The sequence below is a fragment of the Panulirus ornatus genome, chromosome 8 (genome assembly GCF_036320965.1).
Source record: "Panulirus ornatus isolate Po-2019 chromosome 8, ASM3632096v1, whole genome shotgun sequence".
In the NCBI taxonomy this organism is placed as follows: Eukaryota; Metazoa; Arthropoda; class Malacostraca; order Decapoda; family Palinuridae; genus Panulirus; species Panulirus ornatus.
This window is the reverse complement of record NC_092231.1, coordinates 20,847,188-20,873,393: the sequence shown is the minus strand read 5'-3', so window position 1 is coordinate 20,873,393 and position 26,206 is coordinate 20,847,188. Positions and strand designations below refer to the sequence as shown.

The 26,206-nt window shown below is 40.1% G+C and overlaps 1 protein-coding gene across 1 annotated transcript in view; it reads right to left on the bottom strand.

Annotated features, from left to right (window-relative positions):
* Nucleotides 1–12,707: 12,707 nt before the first annotated feature.
* Sec5 (secretory 5) overlaps nucleotides 12,708–26,206 on the bottom strand; it is a 142,079-nt gene continuing 128,580 nt past the window's right edge. Inside the window, exons 18-19 of the mRNA XM_071664208.1 lie at nucleotides 24,778–24,834; nucleotides 12,708–13,267 (exon numbers count right to left, since the gene is read on the bottom strand). Of these exons, the coding sequence (XP_071520309.1) occupies nucleotides 13,186–13,267; nucleotides 24,778–24,834 (139 nt within the window). The 3' untranslated portion in view covers nucleotides 12,708–13,185. The remainder of the gene's footprint in view (nucleotides 13,268–24,777; nucleotides 24,835–26,206) is intronic.

Genomic DNA, 26,206 nt, shown 5'->3' with positions numbered 1-26,206 from the left:
GTGGGGAGGGGGCGAAAATTCTGGGAGCCTTGAAGAATGTGTGGAAGTCGAGAACATTATCTCGGAAAGCAAAAATGGGTATGTTTGAAGGAATAGTGGTTCCAACAATGTTGTATGGTTGCGAGGCGTGGGCTATGGATAGAGTGGTGCGCAGGAGGATGGATGTGCTGGAAATGAGATGTTTGAGGACAATGTGTGGTGTGAGGTGGTTTGATCGAGTAAGTAACGTAAGGGTAAGAGAGATGTGTGGAAATAAAAAGAGCGTGGTTGAGAGAGCAGAAGAGGGTGTTTTGAAATGGTTTGGGCACATGGAGAGAATGAGTGAGGAAAGGTTGACCAAGAGGATATATGTGTCGGAGGTGGAGGGAACGAGGAGAAGAGGGAGACCAAATTGGAGGTGGAAAGATGGAGTGAAAAAGATTTTGTGTGATCGGGGCCTGAACATGCAGGAGGGTGAAAGGAGGGCAAGGAATAGAGTGAATTGGAGCGATGTGGTATACCGGGGTTGACGTGCTGTCAGTGGATTGAATCAGGGCATGTGAAGCGTCTGGGGTAAACCATGGAAAGCTGTGTAGGTATGTATATTTGCGTGTGTGGACGTATGTATATACATGTGTATGGGGGTGGGTTGGGCCATTTCTTTCGTCTGTTTCCTTGCGCTACCTCGCAAACGCGGGAGACAGCGACAAAGCAAAAAAAAAAAAATATATATATATGTGCATATGAGTGGATGGGCCATTCTTCGTCTGTTTGCTGGTGCTACCTCGCGATCAAGTATAATAATAATAACAGACATATGTACACACATACATTTATACATGTACATGCTCATACTTGCTCACAGCCATACATTCCCAAAGCCACCCTATCCCACAGGAAACAGCACCAATGCATGAAGGAAAAGAAAAAAGATAACATATATATTCTTTTTTTACCCATACCTGATCGCTGCCCCCTGCAATAGTGAGGTAGCATCAGAAAACAGATGAAGAAAGGACACATCTGCTCACATCCATACACAAGCTGTCATGTATAATGCACCAAAACCACAGCTTCCTATACACATCCAGGTACCACTGACCTTCCCATGGTTTACCCTGGACGTTTCACATGCCTTTCAACCTCCTGCATGTTGATTCCCTGATCACTCAAAATCTTTTTCACTCCACCTTTCCATCTCCAATTTGATCTTCCAGTTTTCCCTGTTCCCTCCACTTTTAACACATATATCCTCTCTGTCAACCTTTCCTCACTCATTCTCTCAATATACCCAAACCATTTCAATACACACTCTTCTGCTTTCTCAACCACACTCTTTTGATTTCTACACATCTCTTACCCTTTCATTACTTACTCTATGAAACCACCTCACACCACATGTTGTCCTCAAATATTTAATTTCTAACACATCTACCCTCCTCCACACAACCCTAGCTATAGCCCATACTTCGCAATCATATAATATTGCTGGAATTAATATTTCTTCTGACATACTCAATTTGCCCTCTAAGATAATGTTCTCTCTTTCCACACATTCTTCATGACTCCCAGATTTTTTGCCCCCTCCCTCACCCTATGATTCACTTATGTTTCCATGGTTACTTTTGCTGCCAAGTCCACTCCTAGATATCTGTAAAACTTCACTTCCTCCAATTTTTCTCCAGTCAAAATTACATCCGAATTACATTGTTCCTCAACCGTGCTGAACCTAATAACCTTGCTCTTATTCATGTTTACTCTCAACTTTCTCTTTTCACACACTCTTTCAATCTCAGTCACCAACTTCTGCAGTTTCTCACTCAAATCAGCCACCAATACTGTATCAGTGGTGAACAATAGAGAATTCAAATGAAAAACTGTAACAGCTGGTGTCTGAGTTGGAGACCATGTGCAGGGAGAAAGCTGAAAGTAAATGCAAGTAAAACCAAAGTTGCTAGGTGTAGAAAGGAAGAGACAGGTTATTTGGAATAGAGAGAACTTGGAGGAAGTGAAGTGTTTTAGATACCTGGGAGTGGATATGGGAGCGAATAGAACCATGAGAGCAGAGGTGAGCCATCGGGTGGGTTGTGGGGCAAAGATACTGGATGCACTGAGGAATGTGTGAAGAGAGATGTCACTGTATTCGATGGTATAGTAGCCCGTTGGTGCTGTATGGATGTAAGGCACAGGCCTTAGACAAAAATGTAAAGAAGAGGGTGGATGTGCTGAAAATTAAATGTTTGAAGAATATGTGTTGTAAGACAGGATGACTGAATAAGAAATGATAGAAAGAGATAGGTATGGTAGTGAGAGGAGTATTTATTTATTTATTTATATATGTATCTTTTTTATTCTTCAAATATGTGGTGTAAGACAGGATGACTGATGGAGAAAGAGATAGGTATGGTAGCAAGAGGAGTATTTATTAGATAGGTGGAGAGGATGTGCTGAAATGGTTTCGATATATGGACAGGATGAGTGAGGAAAAGATGACTGAAGAGATTACACACATCAGAAGTGGAAGGAACAAGGAAAACGGTAAACCAAGGTAATGTTATGTATGAAAAAAAATCTCGTGGAAAGGAAATTAAAATATCCCCTTCATTAAATTGCCTCTAAACTGTAAAGAACTTAAAAATACCTTCTTTCTGTTTACTTGCAATAGTCATGTTTAATTGAAAAGCAATTATCTTCAAGCAATACACTTAGTCATTCACTGTAGTTAGGAAATTAAGATATTTACATTCTGTAATTGCTGTAGTCGCCCCTAAACTCAGGTAAATTCAATATACATCTATTTACTGTTTAATTAATAATGGATATCACAAGCTTCACTAAAAGGGGAAAGATATTTATAAAATAAACACTTTTACAATTTGTAACAAAACAGTATGCTTTGTAGTTCTATATTCCACTAAATGGAAAGAAGGCCTCAAACTGATCTCACTGAAGGTATATATAAAAAATCTGATTCTGGCTATTTACTTACATACTGTTATGTATGGTGGTCTACATATAATACTTTCAATTACAGGACTATACCAAAATAATGATATTTTATTAAGAGGCAACTGCATCTGACTAGAAAATAGATTTATAAATGAAGGTTTTGCAGAGGAATTATTGCAACATGTAACAAAAACTTTAAATATGAATTTATTCACAAATCAATATCAGTAAAAGAAAATGTATTTTGAAAACAAACCTTTTCATGTAAACATATGTTCTTTGGTAATATTAGGTTCTGAACCTTCTAACCCTCTGTATTGCTGGTGAGGAAGAACTAGCCTTAACCCTTGCTAATTACACAATACGTGTTTGCAGAAGTTTGCTTGTTTCATGCCTGCCCTCAGTTAATGACCACCACCTGGATGATGTCATTAACCTGCTCATTTCCAGCCTATATTTGAGCCCACAATTCACAGATTTTGGTTGCCAACCCAAAAGCAGTCACAAATAATTCAAAATTTTTGAAATTTTCAAAAAATTTGGGGAAAGCAAGGCAGGGTAAGAAAACAAGAATAAAAAATGCCTGTGGGACGTTGCCTTGGAGAGCAAAAGTTTTTCAGTTTTCAAAGCCTACTTTATTTTCCTCTACTGTCTCTCCTACAAGCATGAGAACATACCCATGTGGAATAGGAAGATTTTTAAAACAATTTCTTCCAAGACTACTGTCAAAGGCAAAATAAATACCTCTGATGGTAATTTAGAGGCACATTGGAATGTTGAAACTTTTTTTTTTTCTTAAATGCCAGGAAGAACTTTCACATCAAGAAAATAGAAACGAGCATCTGGCTTCAAGGTAGCAAGAGACTGCCTCACTTTAGTTCTGGGCAGTCGTGCTTCAGGTGACTTAAGTGGAAACCCCTCTTAGTCTATCATCATAAGAAGTAAGAGCATTGAAAGGATCTTCAAAACTAATTGCCAGTTTTCTGGATAGCAATTAAAAAAGGTTTGGGTGATGATGGATATTATTTGTGACTGATTCATCAGTAATTTTCAGCCAGCTGTCAAGCACTCTTATGAATTAGAGGGACTTGAACTTCAGATTTTAGATAATGCACCTAGTCACCCTGAGGGCTTTGGGACTATATCAACATCATACCAGAGGAAGCACTCTTTCTTCTGAACACAATGTCCATCCTTCAGCCTATGAATCAAGGGCTCGTAGCAACCTTTAAAGTTTAGTTACTACCCGAGGTGCACATTTAGACATCTCATACAGGCATGGAATGGACCACAATGGTCAACGTTGGATTTCTGGAAGTCTTTTAATATAATGAGGCCAGTGCATGACTTGTGTTTGACTTAAACTGTAGCTGAACTTCAGTATGTTTGAGACAGGGATACCAGCAATCAAGAATGATGTTCAGATGGCACAGGAGGTAAGACTCATTGAAGCAGGGGCTGGTGATGTGCAGGAAGATCTAATAGAAATTTGTACAGCAAGAGCAGCCAGTGGCAGATGACCTTGACAAAGATGCTAATGAGACTCCTGAGAAGTATTAACTTCAGACTTTTTGTCCAACAATATCACCAAAATCATAAGATACATCTTAGGCTTTCTCAGATAATGATCAAGATTGGTAATGCAGTAGTGCTGTCATGAGAGCTATGTAATGATAAATCTCTTGCTATTGTGAGATTCTTAAAGGAAGGAAGAATGCAAGACAATCAACACTTAATGCGTTCTTGAAAAAGAAGTCAACAGCCTAGCAGTCACAGAAGGCAGAGCCAAGTCCATTGACCTGAGATCCTGGCAGCACCCTCCTCAATTATCAAGTCATCTACCATGCCAACCTTCTACTGCTGCCAAGCAGGAGTGAAAGCTAGCAGCAGTGGTAAACGTGGTGATTCAAGTAACAGAAAGCCATGGGGAAGTGCTACCTTGTTTTGTTTTTTTCTGTATTACTGGAAGGTATAAATGAATGTTTTATATTGCAGTATTTATTATCTTATGTATCTTGTACAATATGCACTGTACAGAGTAATGAAGGACTGGAACCTATCCCCATTCATCCAATGTTAAATCTGCCTCTGGCACTGAAACTTCTGACAATCCAATGTTAAATCTGCCTCTGGCACTGAAATTTCTGACAACAAAGTGGATGTCAAGAACACATTTATTTCCTAACAGAGGTATAGTTGTAGTGTAGAATAATTGAGAAAAATCATAAAGTGGTGCATAAAATATTTTTCATTAGCTACACATAGCTGTTTTGGAGTATTTTTAATGATTATTATAAACTGAAAACAGGAAATAATCTGGCACTGTTAGACATGAAAAAGAAAATTATTCACCAGTAAAAGATTTCATTCAGGGAAACATCACCTTGGTAGGCAAGTTGGTGTATTTCCACTAGTTCTAATTAGCGCAAAGGTACTTTCTTGAAATGACTTCTGCTTTGAAGGATAAGATGTCATAGCTGTACTCACCACTATTAGCTAAGCCAAAGAAAAATAAACCGAAATCATCATACAAGTGTTGACAGTATGACATACCCATGTGTGTATATCCTTGCTCTGAAGATAACCTCACACCAAAGACTAAAAATGTAAATGAAGGCACAGTTGACAGTGTATATAGGAGTATGTAAGAGTGTATAGAGATACTGGAACACATGCAACATATACAAAAAGGTGTATATGTGTGAAAATATATACTGTAAGGTGCAATTTTTTTATATACATAAACGCCCATACACGCACATACACATATCAACATATACATACACACACAAAGATATACATGTATACACACGTACATATTCATACTTGTTTGCCTTCATCCACTTCTGGTGCTACCCCTGCTTCAGCAAGGTAGTGCCAGGAAAACAGACAAAAAAGGCTACATTCGTTCACACTCAGTCTCTAGCTGTCATGTGCAATGCACTGAAACCACAGCTCTCTATCTATATCCAGGCCCCACAGACCTTTCCATGGTTTACCCTAGACGTTTCACGTACCGTGGATCAGTCCACTGACAGCACGTCAACCCTGGTATACCACATTGTTCCAATTCACTCTATTCCTTGGAAACCTCTCACCCTCCTTTACGTTCAAGCCGCGATCGCTTAAGATCTTTTTCACTCCAACCTTATACCTCCAATCTGGTCTCCCACTTCTCCTTGTTTCCTCTACCTCTGACACATATATCCTCTTCATCAATCTTTCATCACTCATTATCTCCATATGTCCAAACCATTTCAACATACCCTCATCTGCTCTCTCAACCACACTTGTTTTATTACCACACATCTCTCTTACCCTTTCATTACTTACTCAATGAAACCACCTCACACCACATATTTTCCTGAAACATTTCATTTCCAACACATTCACCCTCCTCTGTACAACCCTATCTATAGCCCATGCCTCACAAACATATAATATTGTTGGAACTACTATTCCTTCAAACATACCCATTGTTGCTGTGTGAGATAACATTCTCTCCTTCCACACATTCTTCATTGCTCCCAAAACCTTCACCCCCTCTCCCAACTTGAGACTCACTTCCACTTTCATGGTTCCATTCGCTGTTAAGTTAACTCCCAGGTATCTAAAACACTACACTTTCTCCAATTTTTCTCCAGTTAAACTTACATCCCAATTAACTTGTCCCTCAACCCTACTGAACCCACTAACCTTGCTCTTATTCACATTTACTCTCAACTTTCTCCTTTCACACACTTTTCCAAATTCAGTAGCCAACTTCTGCAGTTTCTCACTTGAATAAGCCACTAGAACTGAATCATCGGCAAACAACTGACTCACTTCCCAGGCCCTCTCATACCCAACAGAATAAACACTCACCCCTCTCTCCAAAATTCTTGCATTTATCTCCCTTACCACCCCATCCATAAACAAATTAAACCATGGGGAAATAACAGACAAACCTTCACAAGGAACCAACCATTCTTCTCTCCTACTCATACACACACCTTACATCCTTGGTGGAAACTTTTCACCTCCCACACCATACACTCTTAAGACCTTCCACAAATCATCTCTATGAACCTTATCATAAGCCTTCTCCAGATCCATAAATGCTACACACAGATCCATCTGTTTTTCTAAGTATTTCTCACACACATTCTTCAAGGCAGACACCTGATCCACACATCCTCTACCACTTCTGAAACCACACCGCTCTTCCCCAATCTGATGTGCCACCTTGCTGGTGTGAGAAACAATGATTAGGTATAATAAAAAAAAAAAAGGAAATATATATATATATATATATATATATATATATATATATATATATATATATATATATATATATATATATATATAGCTTTTCTTTCTTTCAAACTATTCGCCATTTCCTGCGTTAGCGAGGTAGCGTTAAGAACGGAGGACTGGGCCTTTGAGGGAATATCCTCACCTGGCCCCCTTCTCTGTTCCTTCTTTTTGAAAATTAAAAAATAACGAGAGGGGAGGATTTCTCTAGCTGTCATGTGTAATGCACAGAAACCACACCTCCCTTGCAGCCATATAACATTGTTGAAACCACTATTCCTTCAAAGATACCCATTTTTGCTCTCCAAGGCAGCGTTCTCGCCTTCTACACATTCTTCAATGGTCCCAGAACCTTCGCCCCCTCCCCCACCCTGTGACTCACTTCCGCTTCCATGGTTCTATCCACTGCTAAATCCACTTCCAAATATCTAAATCACTTCAATTATTCCAGTTTTTCTCCATTCAAACTTACCTCCCAGTTGACTTGTCCCTCAACCCTACTGAACCTCATAACCTTGCTCTTATTCACATTTACTCTCAGCTTTCTTCTTTCACATACTTTACTAAACTCAGTCACCAACTTCTGCAGTTTCTCAACCGAATCAGCCACCAGCGCTGTATCATCAGCAAACAACTGACTTACTTTCCAAGCCCTCTCATCCACAATAGATATGCATATTTCCCCCTCTCTCCAAAACTCTTGCATTCACCTCCCTAACAACCCCATCCATAAATAAAATAAAAAAGCATGAGAGACATCACCCACCCCTGCCACAAACCGACATTCACTGGGAACCAATCACTTTCCTCTCTTCTTACTCGTACACATGCCTTACATCTTTGATAAAAACTTCTCACTGCTTCTAGCAACTTACCTCCCACACCATATACTCTTGATACCAACCACAAAGCATCTCTATCAACTCTATTACTTGCCTTCTCCAGATCCATAAATGCCACATACAAATCCATCTGTTTTTCTAAGTATTTCTCATACATTCTTCAAAGCAAACACCTGATCCACACATCCTCTACCACTTCTGAAACCACACTGCTCTTCCCCAATCTGATGCTCTGTACATGCCTTTATCCTCTCAATCAATACCCTCCCAAATAATTTCCCAGGAATACTCAAGAAACTTATACCTCTTACCTTTGTACAATGGCACTATGCATGCATTCCACCAATCCTCGAGCACTTCGCCATGAACCATACATACATTGAATATCCTTACCAACATCAACTCCAGTACACCATGTCATTTCAATTTACTCTATCCCATGTGCGCCTTTCTCCTTCCAGCATGTTTAGGCCCTGACTGCTCAAAATCTTTTTAACTCCATCCTTCCATCTCCAATTTGGTCTCCTTGTACTCCTTGTTCCCTCCATTTCTGATACATATATCCTCTTTGTCAACCTTGCCTCACTCATCCTCTCCAAATGTCCAAACCATTTCTGCACACTCTCTTCATCTCTCTCAACCAAACTTTTTATTACCACACATCTCTCTAATACTTTCATTACTTACTCGATCAAACTACCTCACACCACATATTGTCCTCAAAGATTTAATTTCCAACACATCCACCCTCCTCTGCCCAACCTTATTTGAAACCCATGCCTTACACTCATATAATATTGTTGGGACTATTATTCAAACAAACACCCATTTTTGCCCTCCTAGATAACATTCCATCTTTCCACATATTCTTCACTGCTCCTGGAACCTTCACCCCCTCCCCTACCCTATGACTCATTTCCACTACCATGGTTCAATTTGTTGCCATGTTCACTCTAAAACTCTCTACTTCCAATTTTTTTCCATTCAAACTCACACCCTAGCTAAATGTCCCTCAAACTTGGTAAACCTAATAACCTTGCTTATATTCTTATTCACTGTCAATTTTCTCCTTTCACACATGCTTCAAAACTCAGTCATGAACTTCTGCAGTTTCTCACTCAAATCTGCCACTAGTTCTGTATCATTATCAAAACATCAACTGAATCACTTCCCAAGCCCTCTCATCCCCCTGCAGACTTCATAATCATCCCTCTCTTCAAGAATCTCACATTCACCTCCCTCACCACCCCATCCATTAAACAAATAAAATACCATGGTGGTATCACACATCCCTGTCACAGATCAACCTTCACTTGTAACCATTCGCTCTCCTCTCCTCCTACTCATACATATATCTCAAACCCTTGATAAAAACTTCTTCCTACTTCTAGCAGCTTTCCTCCCACGCCAGATATTCAGAAGACCCTCCACAAGGCATCTCGATCAATCTCTTCATATGCTTTCTCCAGATCCATAAGTACTTGTAACACACTTTTAAAGCAAACACCTGATGAACATATCATCTACCACTTCTGAAACCACATTGCTTCTCTCATATCTGATGCTCTGTACAGGCCTTCACCCTCTCAATCAACACCCTCCTTTAAAACTCACCAGGGATACTCAACAAAACTTTCACCTTTGTAGTTTAAACACTCCCATTTACCCTTCTTGCTTTTATGCAATGGCACTAAGCATGCATTCTGCCAATCCACACGCACCTTACCATGATCCATACATACAGTGAATATCCTAACCAACCAATCAGCAATGCAATCACCCCCTTTCTTAATAAATTTGAATGCAAAACATGTAATATTTGATTTAATAAAGGCCTCCACACATGGGAATATCTTTATACCAACAGCAGGTTGCAGTGAATGTTGTCTCTGTCTGTCATTTAATTTGTGCTTTTAGTGATGTCTGCGAATATGATGTGGTGTATGTCACAAATCCTCTTCCTTGTCCTTGTCATCTGTCTTATGGCTGTTTAATTATACATGTGATGTGAGTATATGCTGAGTACTCCTACATACTTGTTTTTGATACCACTGGTGGTAAACTGTATGATGTTTAGTGTGTTTATGGGGTTTTATGGAATGGCAGAGTTAGTTTGTTCATGGTGTAGTTGTATGTTTTGAGCAACTGTTTGTTGTGTACTTGTATTGGAAGTGTGTATTTGGTTGGGTGCCTCGAGTGTTTGTGTTCAGAGCTTGAAGTATGTCTTTGTAGAGGGTAAGGATATGCAATGGACGTGCTACAACTCAAGAAAGAAGTTGCATCTTACAGACTAGTGTTTTCTGATGATGGGGGTGAGGATACAGTGAGCAGATGTACTCTTGGGGCCTCAGGTTGGGGTTAATGTCAACTTGTAATAATAGCTGGGGATGACAGCAAAAACAAGTGTGAGTCTGTAAAGTGTCTGGGTTTGAGCCATGGCCTGACACAGCAGCAGGGAACAGCCTGAGGCTGCATGCCATGTACTACTGGTGTTTGCCAGCTTGTGGTTACATTGTGAGTGAAGTCAACTATGGCAAGAGTGCATCACTGTCAGTTGATGAAAAGTAGTAAAGTCCCCCTCAAGGAACTCTAAAACAGTCCATCATTTCTATGCTACTGATTGCAGCACAGCTTGAAGCTGCAGAAACCTATATGACAGGTCCTAGGGTTATATGTAATATAATATTCTTTTTTTATACATGAATGCCATTTCCTGTGTCAGTGCCAGGAACAGACAAAGACAGGCCACATCCACTCATATCCATTCTCTAGCTGTCATGTGTAATAACATAATGATAATAATAATGATATTAATAAATCTGAAAATAATATCATTACATAAAGGTAACAGGGACAAAGGTAAGTGTTTTTGACTGGGGAGGAATAATGTTGTTTCATAGTGGTAGAGAATGTGTGGATTGGGTGTATGCTTTAAAGAATGTGTGTGAGAAATAGTTAGCTTAGGGAAAGAGAGGGATTGATATGTGGCACTTATGGATCTGAAAAAAGCATATGACAGGGTTGATAAACATATCTTATGGAAAGTCTTATGAAAACATGGAATAAGATGAAAGCTACTTAAACAATAAGTTTTTGTCAAGAGTCATGTGTATGAATAGGAGTGGAGAGTAAGAGGTTTCAAGTGAATGATGGTCTGTGGCAGGGAAGTGTGATGTCATCATGGCTGTTTTAATTCAGTTATGAACAGAGGGGTGAGGGAGGTAAATGCAAGGGTCTTGGAGAGAGATGAGTATACTATCTGCATAGGGTGAGTGGGGCCTGGAAAGTGAGTCAGTTGCTTTTTGATGATGACACACCACTGGTGGCAGCCTCAAGTGAGAAATTACAGAAGTTGGGGACTGAGTTTGGAGGAATGTGTAAAGGGAGGAACTTAAGAATAAATAGGAATGAAAGTAAGGTTATTACATTCAACAGGACGGTTACTTGTGGTGTGAATGTGAATGAAGAAAGTTTTTAGATATCTGGAAGTGGACAAGGCAACAAATGTAACCATGGAAGTGGAAGTAAGTCACAGGGTGGGTGAGGGGCAAAGATTCTGGGAGCATTCACGAAAGTGTGAAAAGAGGTGCTGTTATTTGGAAGGGAGAAAATGGACCCATTAGAAGATATAGTGGTCCTAATTTTTTACATATATGAGGGATGGGCCACAGATGATGTGAGGGGGAGGGTTAGTGTGTCAGAAATGAAATGTTTGAGGACAATATGCAGTGCAGGATTTTATCAAGTAAGTAATAAATAGGTAAGAGAAAGGTGTAACAATAAAAAGAATGTGGTTGAGAGAGCTCAAGGGGGTGTGCTGAAATGGATTGGACATTTGGAGAGAATGAGTGAAAAGGTTGACAAGGAGGATCTATGTGTCCAAAGTGGAGAGGAAAAAGGTGGAGACCAAATTGGGGATGGAAGGATGGAGCAGAAAAAATTTTGAGAGATCAGGGCCTGAACATGCAGGAGGGTGAAAGGCATGCATAGGATATAGTGAAGCGGAACAATGTGATATACAAGGGTTGACATGCTGTCAATGGACTAAACCAAGGCACATGAAGCAGCTGGAGAAAACCACAAAGAAGTCTGCTGGGCATAGTTGTGGATAGGTGCATTACATATGACAGCTTGAGAATGGATAATGTGATCAAATACGGCCTTTCTTTCTTTCTGCCTGGTGCTACATCACTAACATGGGAAACTGTAAACAAGTATGAAAATTTCATATATATTGTACATACAAAAATACTGTACAGTAACCTAGAATACCGAACAAGAAACATGTACACCATAAACGATGGATATAAAAACTTAAAAAGAATACTGATCTACAGTATAGAAAAAGCTAGTTTTAGCATTATCTCCTGACAATGCATGATCCTACAGAGGTAAGAGATCTATCAAACTGGAAGTATGGAGGTTCATGATACCATCTTGGTGGAGGGCAGTGGGGGGCCAGAGGCTGGTCTAAAACAAGTGAGGTGCCATGATCACGACTAGCATGTGATTTGTGAAGGTGAGTGAAAGCTAGCGCTTTCTCACCAGATATACTCGGTGTACGAAGGTCCTAACCCTAATATGCCTACAGAATATATCTCATATTCACATGAGATACCATAGAGGAAAGAATAAAATCTCAAAAGCTGAACAAATTTCTTCTAAGCTTAACGGATAATACAATTCTGCATATCAAACCATTCACTTCTGTTACATACACTGGTTGAAACTTTTAATGAAAAGTAATAGTAGACCATGTTAATTCCTGCTACTTTAGAATAATTACTACTAATAATATCTATTGTACAATGTCAATTCTTACCCATATAAAACAATCTGTACATAACAGCAACAGTCATGAAGCTCATTTGCTAATGGATATATACAATAACAAAGTCAGACTCTCACATATAATCCTTCATTTTAAGTCAGAACTGGATTGGAGATTTTCACTAACAAATGATGACAAATTCTGGTAAAATGCTAATATGTTAAATAATGAAAATAACAGTTTTGGGAGTCTACTAATTAATCAAAATGAACCTATTACATATTGCTCTTAGCTAATAAATACAGACATCATATACCATTACTATGCTATGGAATGTGCAACAATGTTGTCTCATAGAGGCTCCAATTCCAAGAAGCAAGCTAACAAGAAACGCATTTTGCTGCGGAAGGTTTGAAGGACATCTTCCTTTACTCTGTAAGAAAAAAAGTAATAAAACTTGTTTGAGCAGGAAGTCATACAAAGGAGGCTCACGACTGAAGTGAAAGGGCAGTTTGAGTGTATGTGTGTACACTTTAGATGGGGGTATTACAACGGATAAAACTGACATACAGCTACCCTGCTGTATTTCATAAGAAGACATATAAACACATAGAGTACATAAATATAATCTACATACGAGTTTTCTTTTGATTCTTTTAGATGACTTGTTTGAACTTTATGATCTACGGTAAAATTCAAACTGCAAAAGATGATCCTGTATCTGCAATCATGGAATACACGTTAAAGCACTGCAGCTTATCAACTGAGGGCCTTGGGTCATTACCTGTATCCACTTTGTACAAGCACTATTGTATTCATTGCAAGATAATAAACACTGGTAGCTACCTCACTTTTTCTACTAAGCTACCTGAAGGGTTAGCAAATGAAACAGGTCAAAATTCAGACCTTTCTCAAACTTTTTAAGGCCAAGTCAAACTATTTTTCAGTCCCATTTTTGCATAAGTATTATCAGTATTAAAGAATATTTTTAAAATCACAGTATTAATTTGAAACAATTACCTAGAAAATATAAGGAATGCAGTAATCTCTAATCATGAAATTAACCTCTAACCTCTGGGGATTTCTAATGTAGGTCAGGGTGACCTACTTTTGGTGTGATGCTGATAAGCTCATCAGTATATGAAGTTGCATGACTGTTCATTAGATACTGGATGAGAACTGTGAACTAAAACTAAACCAGAGATACTGAGGTGTGAAATGTATGTCAGGGTGATCTACTTTGATGGGTTGCAATCATCACAATGCATCTGTATATGAAGTTACATCTGACAGTGGCTGAAAAGTGAACTGGAGTGGTGGTTATTGTGGCTGCATGGGATAGCAGAAGTGGTGGAAAGAGTGGTAGAAATGGTGACAGGTAGAATTAGTGGTGGTTGCAAAGTGGGTGGCAGGGGTGATGGTGGTGGAAGAGGAAATGGCAGAGGTGGTGGGAAAGAGGTGGTTCTAAAGGTGGTGGTGTAGAAATGACAGAAGAAATAGTAGCTGGGGTCATGGTAGTGGTGGTGGCAGATATGGTGGAAGAGGGGTAGTCAACGGTGGTGGTGCATATTGTTGTAGAGGCAATGGTAGTGTTGTTGGCAGTTAAGATGGTAAAAGATGTTAAGAGCCTGTAGTAGTGGTAATGGCAGAGAAGGAAGCAAAAGGGATGATAATAGTGGTGGCACAGGTGGTTTCAGAGGTGGAGAAAAAAATGATTGGAAAGGAGTGGTAGAGGTGGTGGTAGAGGGATGGCAGCAGTAATGGCACAAAAAAATGCAGAGGAGGTGGAAGTAATGGTGGTACTGGTGGTTGCAAAGGTAGAGGCAGAGGTGATGCAAAGGTGGCAGAGGAGTTGGAGGTATTGGTGGTGGCAAAGAGAATGGTTGCAGAAGTGGAAGTAGAAATGACGGAAAGAGGGTCACTGGTGTGGAGGTAGTGACAGTGGCAGAGGGGATGGGGATGGGGATGGCAGATGTGGTGAAGGTGGTTGTACAGGTGGAAGGAAATGGGTTTGATGCAGAGGTGGCAGAAATGGTGGTGATAGTAGTAGCACTGGTCGTTGTACAGATAGAGGAAGAAAAGGTGGTAAAGGTTGTAGAAAAGTTGATGGCAGTGGTGGTACTGGCAAAAGGGGTGGTAGGAGAAATGATGACAGAGGGGATGGCCACGGTGGAAGTGGCAGTGGGGATGGGAAAGGTGGTGACAAAGGATGTATGTCAGAGGAGCTTTCTCAAAATGGGTTGAGGTCACTAGCAGTGCAGTAGGGTTCTGTTCTGGGACAATTACTCTTCTTGATTTATATGAATGGCCTGCAAGAAAGTATGAACTCCAATCTCAATATGTTTAAAGAGGATGCTAAAGACATGAGGGGATTGAAAAGTATGGAAGATTACATCAAGTTATGAAGAGACCTTGAAAGACATTAAAGTTGGTCTGATACATGGATGATAAGTTTATCCCAAGCAAATATAAAGTAATGAGGATGGATCACAATGAAAGAAGGCCTTAATATGAATATCATCTTGCATGAAATAAGGTGCAGGAATCTGTGTGGGAGACTTGGGAGCAGACCATGTCTATAATATGTTAGTGAAGTCCCATTGTTGGAAAACAGTGGAGGCCAACTGTCTGCTAGCAAATAGCAGATTTTCATTCAAGTTCATGGGTAAGAAAATACTCAGTAAACTGTTTATATCATACATAAACTTAAAACTAAAATAGGCTTTCCAGGTTTGGGTGTAGCAAGACATTTACATCACACATGAGGCTAAAACTAGAATATGCTTCTCAAGTTTGGTCCCCACACCTAGAAAAGAACAAAATGCTTATAGAAATGGACTCGAGAGCAAAAAAGATAGCATCAAAATTAAGAGAGCTGAGTTACAAGGAAAGGCTACATAACTTGAATATGCCCACCATGGAAGAAATTAAAGTGAGTGGTGACCTAACCACAACCTTTAAGTTTTCAAAACTGACTGATGATGCACAGTCAACAGTTCTTTGAGAGATATAGGGATATAACAAACAGAGGCATAACGTGAAACTGAGCAAGAGCCTTATCAAAAAAGATGTGAAGAAGTAATTTCATAGTATCAGAGTGGTAAAAGAATGGAATAAACTGAATGAGGATGTGGTAAATATGAAAAGCATAAAATTTTTTAAAAGTTGTATGATAGCATATAATGGTCAGGGATCCCATGAAAGTAAAACTCCCTTCCTGTACAGTACAAATACATAATTACTATGGTGGAGGCAAAGATGGTGCACAGCTTAATGTAGTGGTGATATAGGTGGTGCCAGAAATGGTTCACAGAGATTGTGGTAATAGAGATAACATGGGGTTGGCACAAAAAGTTGCTGAGGTGGCAGCAGAGGAGTGTCAGAGGTGGTTGAAGGGGTAGTAGCAGAAATGGTGGCAGAGATGGAAAATTTTAAGGCAAGGAGGTGGTGGCAAAGAGAATGGCAAATATGATGGAATAGGAGACTGTAGATGTGCTGGCAGAAGTGTTGCATGGGAGGTTAAAAAATAGTGATGGAGATGGTAAAACAAATGGTGGCAAAGGGGATAACAAGGGTTGTGGCACAGGTGAGTGTAAGAGTGTATAGGTAGTGGCAGATGTAGTGATAATGGTGACTGCAAATGGGGTGTCAGAGGTGAAGGTAGACATGGGGAAAGAGGTAGTAGTGGTGTGGTGGCAGAGGTGGTAGCACATATGGATGTTGTTGTGGTAGCAGAGATGGGGGAAGAGGTGGTGGAAGGGGTGGTGGTAATGTTAGTGGCAGAGGGAAAGGTAGAAATGATGGAAAAGCAATAGTTGCAGAAATGGTGGAGAGGGGTGGTAATAATGGTGGCAGACAGGATGGCAGTGGTGGTGGCACAGATGGTACTAGTGGTTGCAGACAGGATGGTAGAAGTGGTGGCAGAAATATGTTAGTAGTGGCTTCAAAGTGGTGGCAGAAATAGTAATAGGGATGGTGGCAAAGGTGGAGGAAGAGGAGGTGGTAATGAGAGCAGCACTATCGGTTGTAAAAGTGCTTGTAAATGAGTTGGCAAAAAAAAGTTCTAGTGGTGGTGGTAATTATGACAGAAATGGGGTAGCGAATATAGTGGAACAGATGGTGGCAGGGTGTCAGTGGCTCATATGTGTATGTATGTATATCATGGTACCACATGTAAATGCTCTGGAACATTCCATGATCTGTGAATTCTCATTTGACTATAGCATGAACAATGACTCAGCCCTTAACAAGAGAACTCCAAGGAGTGGTCACTGGGGGGTAGTTCACAGCGAGGTGGCAGTGGGGTCAGTATGTATGGGGGTTGGACAAATTGCTGTACATAAAAATTCTATTTCACATTATAAAATTGGAAAACCATAAACATTCTAAAACTGAGGCCCCCTACTGCTTCACAGTGACTACATTATGAAGAGCATATGGAGATTCATAAAAAAGAATTAATGAACAATGTGATTTTAAAAATGTCCTATGCAACACATATATTGGTCAAAGCTATGCTATCCCTACAATTCTTCAATTTCAGAAGTGCCATTTCTTCAGAGGATCTGCATCTTTACTTCTGAGGTTTCTGACTGTTGCTATAATTTTCATGACTTTGTTAATAATATTTTTCCAGAGTCACTGTTTCCTGTGCTGTCCATGGCAGCCTGCTTCAGTAATACTAGTCTTGTTGTGTGGCTGTGCCCCTGATGAACATTATAGGCCTATTAACCATACCACTATACCTCATCACTTTGCCCTAAGGGATAGGTTCTGCCTCTGCCAGACATACAATGTGGCTTAGCTATCTCTCCTGCTTCACATCCTGTTTTGTTTGGGTGGTCTTGGTTCTGCTGTGGGGCTACCTCACTGTTCTGTGGGACTATAACATCACCTGGAAATTCAGCTGACCCAGGGTTATGATCTGGCTGTTGCTCAGCCAATATTTTTTTCTACCTAGAGCCTCTCTTGCCTGCCCTACACTGCTCGGTGTTGTGCTTTCTGGGTCTGTTGCACATGTCCCATGATGTACGTTAGAGGTAGGGTAACAATATCCTGGAGTGGCATTCCCAAAACCCTGACACAGAAATTCTTAAATCTGCCTGAAATCACCACAGCTGTCAACTCAAGGGCAGCATGATCAGCATCTCTCTCCACTCTTGCTCAACTTTGCTGGAAGACTGCATGGTGGGTATTGGTAATCATATCCCAAGGATTCTGCAGGTGTCATCACATTCAGCTTTGTTCTTATCCACCTGGTGTGCTTGATCATATGTCTGGGAATGGCTGATCTGTCATGCTGACAAGCTCACTTGTCAACTGTCCACTGTCAACTGTCTCCACTCCTGCATGGGGGCAGAGATACACTGAAGATGGAGTCTGCTTACCTCACCACAGTGACATTTTCATCATCTTGCATCACCTTCCCATGAGGTCAAAGAATGTGACACTATTTTGCCACTGACCTGAGAGGAGGGCCCCTGTCCAGCTGGTTGATTAAGATAAACCTTGCCTCCCCTATACAACTGAGTTTACTACCTCTCCTATGGTAATGCCATTCTGTTTTCATGAGACTACAAAAGTATGTTTCAAATGAATCTGTTTACTAAGTTTTGAGTTTATCAATGCTTTATCATATATCCTATCTTTCTTCTGTTAAGAATTCTATTTCAAGACCTTTTCTAAATTTTCTTTCTTTTTTATTGTGATCTCAATATTGTGCTAATTCTCTTTGATTTACCCCATCTTTATCAGGGATATATATGTATTCATATTTCCCATTATTACTGTTTTTCATCAGGATTTCTTGTGATTTGATTCTTTCATTTTATACTGTATCACTAGAGGCTCCAGTCAAGACAAAAGTCCACATCAGGCCCTAATTGAAATACAGAGAGGATTATGAAAGGAAAAAAGAAGACACAAGGGAAAGTATTTAGGAATTATGGAGGAAGTGAAAAAACTTGTCTTTTAAAATGAGCCAAGTCATATTTATTGGGCAAGACATGGGAGGGTAGAGAGCTCCAAACTTTCAAGGTGTATGGAAAGAAAGTTATCAAAATGCCCACCCTTGATTTGCTACTGGCCACACAGTAATCATGTGATGCACCAGCCCGCCAAGTAATGCATGGTCTAGCTAGTGGTGAGGCACACAAGCAGCCAACTCTTAGGAGTAAAAACCAAGGTAATACCTAAAAAATTAACCAACATTATGCTGTAGGGCAAGTGGGTCAAATTTTGAAGTTAGCCTGGCAGAGTTTATGAGTTGGGCACTTTCAACTCAACTGCCCCACATGTGAGAACAGTATCCAATACAAGAACAGATCAATCCTTTGTATAAATGGAGTAACTGTTCAGAAGAGAAAGCAAGGCTATCAAAGGCACTCATTCAACTTTATATTTTCATTAGATTCCTCTGTATGGTGCATCCTCAATGTTAGCATTTCAGTGTTTTGGTACATTTACCATAAGGTCTTTTCCTTTGGATATATATTTTCTAATGCTTGGATAATTTTCTTACAGCATCAATCACTAACGTTCCCTTGTTCCCCGATTCAAAATTTGGTGTTTCTTTTGGGAGTGGCTCATTTGGCTTTTCTCACAAATCCATGTGTACTTACAGTGGGTTTTTGTTTGGTTACAAATTCAGTACTTTAACTTTATCATACTTGATCGCTGTTTCCCGTGCTAGTGCTGGAAACATACAAAGATAAATACATAAGCACATAAACGGACATATGCATGTATATATATGGTGTGGGAGGTAAGTTGTTAGAAGCAGTGAAAAGTTTTTATCGAGGATGTAAGGCATGTGTACATGTAGGAAGAGAGGAAAGTGACTGGTTCTCAGTGAATGTTGGTTTGCGGCAGGGGTGCGTGATGTCTCCATGGTTGTTTGATTTGTTTATGGATGGGGTTGTTAGGGAGGTGAATGCAAGAGTTTTAGAAAGATGGGCAAGTATGCAGTCTGTTGTGGATGACAGAGCTTGGGAAGTGAGTCAGTTGTTGTTTGCTGATGATGCAGCACTGGTGGCTGATTCTGGTGAGAAACTGCAGAACCTGGTGACTGAGTTTGGTAAAGTGTGTGAAAGAAGAAAGCTAAGAGTAAATGTGAATAAGAGCAAGGTTATTGGGTACAGTAGGGTTGAGGGACAAGTTAATTGGGAGGTAAGTTTGAATGGAGAAAAACTGGAGGCAATGAAGTGTTTTAGATATCTGGGAGTGGATTTGGCAGCGGATGGAACCATGGAAGCGGAAGTGAATCACAGGGTGGGGGAGGGGGCAAAAGTTCTGGGAGTGTTGAAAAATGTGTGGAAGTCGAGAATGTTATCTTGGAAAGCAAAAATGGGTGTGTTTGAAGGAATAGTCGTTCCAACAATGTTATATGGTTGCGAGGTGTGGGCTATAGATAGAGTTGTGAGGAGGAGGGTGGATGTGCTGGAAATGAGATGTTTGAGGATAATATGTGGTGTGAGGTGGTTTGATCGAGTAAGTAATGAAAGGGTAAGAGAGATGTGTGGTAATAAAAAGAGTGGTCAACCACACTCTTTTTATTACCACACAGAAGGTGTTTTGAAATGGTTTGGTCACATGGAGAGAATGAGTGAGGAAAGATTGACAAAGAAGATATATGTGTCAGAGGCAGAGGGAATGAGGGGAAGTGGGAGACCAAATTGGAGGTGGAAAGATGGAAAGAAAAAGATTTTGAGTGATCGGGGCCTGAACATGCTGGAGGGTGAAAGGCGTGCAAGAAATAGAGTGAACTGGAACAATGTGGTATACCGGAGTCAACGTGCTGTCAATGGATTGAACCAAGGTATGTGAAGCATCTGGGGTAAACCATGGAAAGTTTTGTGGGGCCTGGATGTGGAAAGGGAGCTGTGGTTTTGGTGCATTATACATGACAGCTAGAGACTGAGTGTGAACGAATGTGGCCTTTGTTGTCTTTTCCTAGCGCTACCTTGCGCACATGCGGGGGAGGGGGTTTTCATTTCATGTGTGGCGGGGTGGCGAAGGGAATGAATAAGGGCAGACAGTATGAATTATGTACATGTGTATATATGTATATGTCTGTGTGTGTATATATATATGTATACGTTGAGATGTATAGGTATGTATATGTGCGCGTGTGGACGTGTATGTATAAACGTGTATATAGGTGGGTTGGGCCATTCTTTTGTCTGTTTCCTTGCACTACCTCACTAATGTGGGAGACAGCGACAAAGTATAACAAATAAAAGATAACATATATATACACATACGTATACATATATATATATATACATGGACATATTCATACTTGCTTGTTTTAATCCATTCTTGATGCCACCCTGCCCCACAGGCAACAGCACAAATGCATGAAGGAAAAGAAAGAGGATATCATATACATTCTCTTTGCTCCCAACGTCAGTGAGGCAACGACAGGAAACAGACAAAGAAAAGCCACATCTGCTCACTCATTCTCTAGCTGTCATGTGTAATACACTAAAACCACAGCTCCTTATCCATATCCAGGTCCCATACACCTTTCCATGGTTTACCCCAGACGCTTCACATACCAACCTGGTTCAGTCCATTGATGGCATGTCGAACCCAGTATACTACCTTGTTCCAATTCACTCTTTTCTGTGCATGCTTTTCACCTTCCTGCATGTTCAGGCTCCAACAGCTCAAATCTTTTTCACTCCATCCTTCCATCTCCAATTTGGTCTCCTCCTGGTTCTCCTTGTTCCTTCCACTGCTGACACATATATTCTCTTTGTCAACCTCTCCTCACTCATTCTTTCCATATGTCCAAACCTCTCTAAACCACACTCATTTTATTCCCACACATCTCTCTTAACCTTTAAGTATTTACTCAATCAAAATCAAATTATTTCACACCACATACTCTCCTCGAACATTTAATTTCCAACACATCCACCCTCCCTCCTCCGCATAACCCTATCTATAGCAAGAGGGTACAACAAACCTTTGCCTATCTTTTCTGTCCCTCAGGGACTCTTCCAGCTTAGGAAAATGCCATCTGAGTTTAGGAACAATCCTATTACCTTTGTATGGTATCTGAAAACTATACTGTCTTCCAGGGTCTCTTGAGAAATACTCTGATGGCCTACTTAGATGATATCATCATAATGTCATATGTTACTCAAAATCTAGCCAAGATTGGGAGGGGCATGTCTTAAGATTAAAATGTCTCCTCTTGACGATAGAACATAAGTTTCTGGAGTATATGGTAATTAATAATTTTTCATTAAGTATAATGAAGAAACAAGAGGAGGATAAGACTTCCCAACACCTAAAACCATGGATGACATATGGCACTTCATGGTTCTTACAGTATTTGCTTAACCCTGCACCTGTGATCTTGCAAAGAAGGCTAATCCTTTGAGAGACAGCTCAAGAAGAATCAAAAGTTTGAAAAAATGATCAGCAGCAAGCTTTTAATCACTTAAAGGAAACCCTTACCTCTACTTCAGTCCTGCACTTCCCAAATTGTTCAGAACCATTTATCCTAACAACTGAAGACTCAGGCAAAGGCCTAAGTGCAGTCCTAATGCAACAAGAACTAGTAAGCCAATCTCCATTGCCTGACTACTTGGCATGGGAATTGGAGGCTTTAACTGTGGTCTGGGCCATAAAACATTTTTCTGATAAAATTCATGTATGCCCTATTCATGTTTTGATGGACCATGTACTAGTGGTGGTACTATCTGGAAGTAAAAACCACATGGGTAAATTAGCTCAGTGGTACTGACATTATACAAGAACATAACCCACTTTGGATTACTTTTGCCATAAAGCAAAAAACAAACACTTTCATATCACAGAGCAGCAACAGTGCATGAATACAATAGTCTTGATATAGAAGTAGCTACCTCTCAGGTACAGGACCCTCAATACAGACCCTTAATATAGTGCAGGAGGTGTTATAAGAGGTTGTAGTAGTGGGGGATGACAGGGTCTGCTGATTGTGGTGGCAGAAGGGATGGCAAAGATGGTGCCAAGGTGGTTGTAAATTTGGTGGTGGTGGTGGAAGCATGAGTGGTGGCAGAAGCTGTGGCATGAGGTGGAAGAGGGGATGGTAAAGACTGAAGAGGTTTTGGCAACAATGGTAACAGGTGGTTGTAGACATGGTGGTAATGGCAAAAGGGGTGGCACAAGTGGTTGTAGAGGTGATGGTGGTGGTTGCAAAAGGTTTGGAAGATGTGGTAGCAGGAGTGGTGGCAGTGTTGGTGGTATAGTTTGGTCCTAAATGTTGCAGCACAGGTGGTTTTAGAACTGGTGATGGATGTAGCTGTGACAAAGCAGGTGGCTGCAGGTTTGAAGGCAAAAATGGTGGAAAAAGGATGGCAAAAACGGTAGAAAAAGTGGTTGTTGCAATGGAGGTAGTGTTAATGGCTGAGATGATGGCAGAAGTGGAGGCAGTGGTGATTGCAAAGTGGGTGGCAGAGGTGGTGGTAGCTACATATGGTGGAAGAAGAGGTGGCAGAGGTGGTGGCAAAAAGTTGATAGCACTAGTGTTGTAGAGGTGATAGAAGTGGCTAAAAAGGAGGTGACAGTGGTGATGACGAAGTGATGCACAGGGAGTAGCAAATGCTGTGGAGGTATGAGTAGTGGTGGTGACACAGGTGATAACAAGATTTATGCTACAGATGGTGGTAGTGGTGGTTTCACAAGGGGTAACTGAAGGAATGGTTAAGGTGGATTGTAGTGGCTGTGACAGACACAGTGTTGGCACAGAGTGGTGGTGCCGGAGGATGGGAGAAACTGTGGCACAGGTGGTTGTGAAGGTGGCAATAGTAGTAGTGGTGGCAAGGATAGTGTACAAGATAGTGGCAGAAGAGGGAATGGCAAAGATGGTGGTAATTGTGGTTGTCCTGGTGTTGGTAGTGGAGATGGTAGAAAGTGTGGGACAAGAGGTGGCAATGGTAGTGACACTGGTGGCTGTAGAAGGATGACAGAGAGGGTGGCAGAGACGGCACATGTGAATGTTGAGGTGATGGTGGTGGTGGCAAAGGGGTTTGCAGAGATGGTTGTAGGGGTTGAAGAGACTGTGGTAGGGGTAGTGGTAGACGTGATAGTAGTGCTGGTGGCAGGGGTCATAGCAGTGATGAAGATAGTGGTGACAGGCATGGTTATGGCAGAAAACATAAGAGGTGATGGTTCAAAAAGTAGGTGGTTCAATGGGTGGTTGCACAGGTGGTGGTTGTGGAGGGGGTAAAGTGGATGACAGAAGTGGTGGAGGATGAACTATTGCCTATTATTTACTGATGAAAGTTGAGGTATTAAGGTGTATGAGTCTAGAATATAATGGAAACCCTTCCAAACATGCCACATTCACTGAACATTTCTATGCATTTCTCCAAGCTGATATCCCTCTCACTTAAGCAGACTTCTCTTTATCCCTCTCACTTAAGCTGACGTCCCTTTTACTTATGTTATGTTGATAACCCTCTAACTTGCTAAAATAACATGTACAATGATATAGTGTAATCAATAAATCCAAATAAGTGCTGGTAGATTAAGCAATCTGCATATCAATTCAAACCACAAAAATGTGTAACCTAGGGCAGGCTAGATCTATAAAGAATAGTCTACCATGAAATACAAGATATACTGCAGTATGTTATAAAGTTAAATAAAACACTGTGAAATATAATGCAATAATGCATGCATTTAGATTATACAAACTAACCAAGACAACATATCAAAATGAAGTGTTTTGTTTTGCCTGAGAGATGTAGTTGTGTGTTGAGTGTTCTTCTAACAAGCATACATTTTTCTTACGCTCAATGCCTTGTTAACGCATAAACAATGTATCATGTACTCCTTTCCAGTTCATAACTCTCCTTTTTGACCTGGAATGAAGACATACTTAGCATATTTTCTAACCAAATCATCTAGGTTTTCCTGTATTTAAAGATAATGACAGTAACTAACCTTTCTTCTGCTGTTGACAGTTTAGGTAACATCTCTACAGCCTCTTGAAATGATGCACTGAAAAAAGCCAAAATTTTTGATAACTGAAAACAGAAATTACCTGTGTGGTGCAGGTAAAGTACAAAGAGTATCCCAACTTTTACAATCAGTGTGTGGGAAAGATATATCAGAGGGCTTATGGACTGAGGACTATAATTTCACATTCAGAAAACTTGTTTATATATTTTTGCAGCTGACCAGGTAGGAAACAAGTAAAGATGCATTTTGTCCCCCCAAAAAGTTTAATGTGTTTACTGACTAGGTGATATGAAGGGAGGTTATGATAAGAATAGAGGGTTTAAAGCAGCAATGATAAGGGGAAACATTTAAATTGGATGAAGAATTGGAGATACACTGGAAAGAATGAGGAAAGTACAAAAATTGTGCTAAAATCAGTAAAGTAAGATAAAACTGTATTTGCACCTACTGAAAGGATTGCTGGGAGGAATGACTGGAGTACTGAATAATTGAAGAAAAAATAGTTTCAAAGAGAACGTTGGCTAACAAACTGGAAACAGGAGAGAGATTTTCTGTACAGATGTGATGCTCTGATGACAGGTACAGAAGAGCAAAATTTGGAAGTTTCTGAGAGATGAAGAATTATTAGAGGTGAACTTGATGGAAAATAGAGTAATGAGCCTAAGTAACATAGGGATCTGATAATTAGCAAGCAAAATTTAACAAGGAAAATTATTTGAATAGGGAACTTAAAACCTGGTGTAATGAGAAGACCAAAGACAACATGAAAGTACATAAAGTGTGACCATTTGTTTCATGCTGCTGAGAATGAGAGTATTGGTAAGTGAGATGAGCACACACTGATGCGTTCAAAGGAAATTTGCTTTGATTACCTTATTTCAAAACAGACAGACTCCTATTAACCCTTGGGATGCATTCCTGGTCATAAAGCTCTAACCCGAAAAATCTCTGAATGGGGCAGTTATAATATAGCTACAATGGAGTACAATATCAATAGCACCAATCCTCACCAATAAGTAATGTGTTAGAGTTTCACCAGGATAATGGTATTAGCAATCATGATGACTGTGCTGATGATAACTGTTCTGAATCAATTTACAAAAATAATCCTTTTCAATAGTCGTTAGTGCATTCAGCTGAATCAGCATAAAATAACCATAATGTGTATGACTTATCACCAGCATTTTTCACATCCAAAGTGTTGCTTTTCCCTGAATACTTACAAAGCCACTGACCCTTGGGTCCTTTTCAGGCTGTTTGTGATATTGGAAGATATCAGAAACTCACAGATCAGTGTGGCAAAAGTTAGAAGGTATACAGATAATTAAAAGAAAATAACCTGCAAATAATGTAAGTTATGATTTGAAGCAAAATAGTTATTAAGTCATTTCTTAAATGATTCTATAGTTCT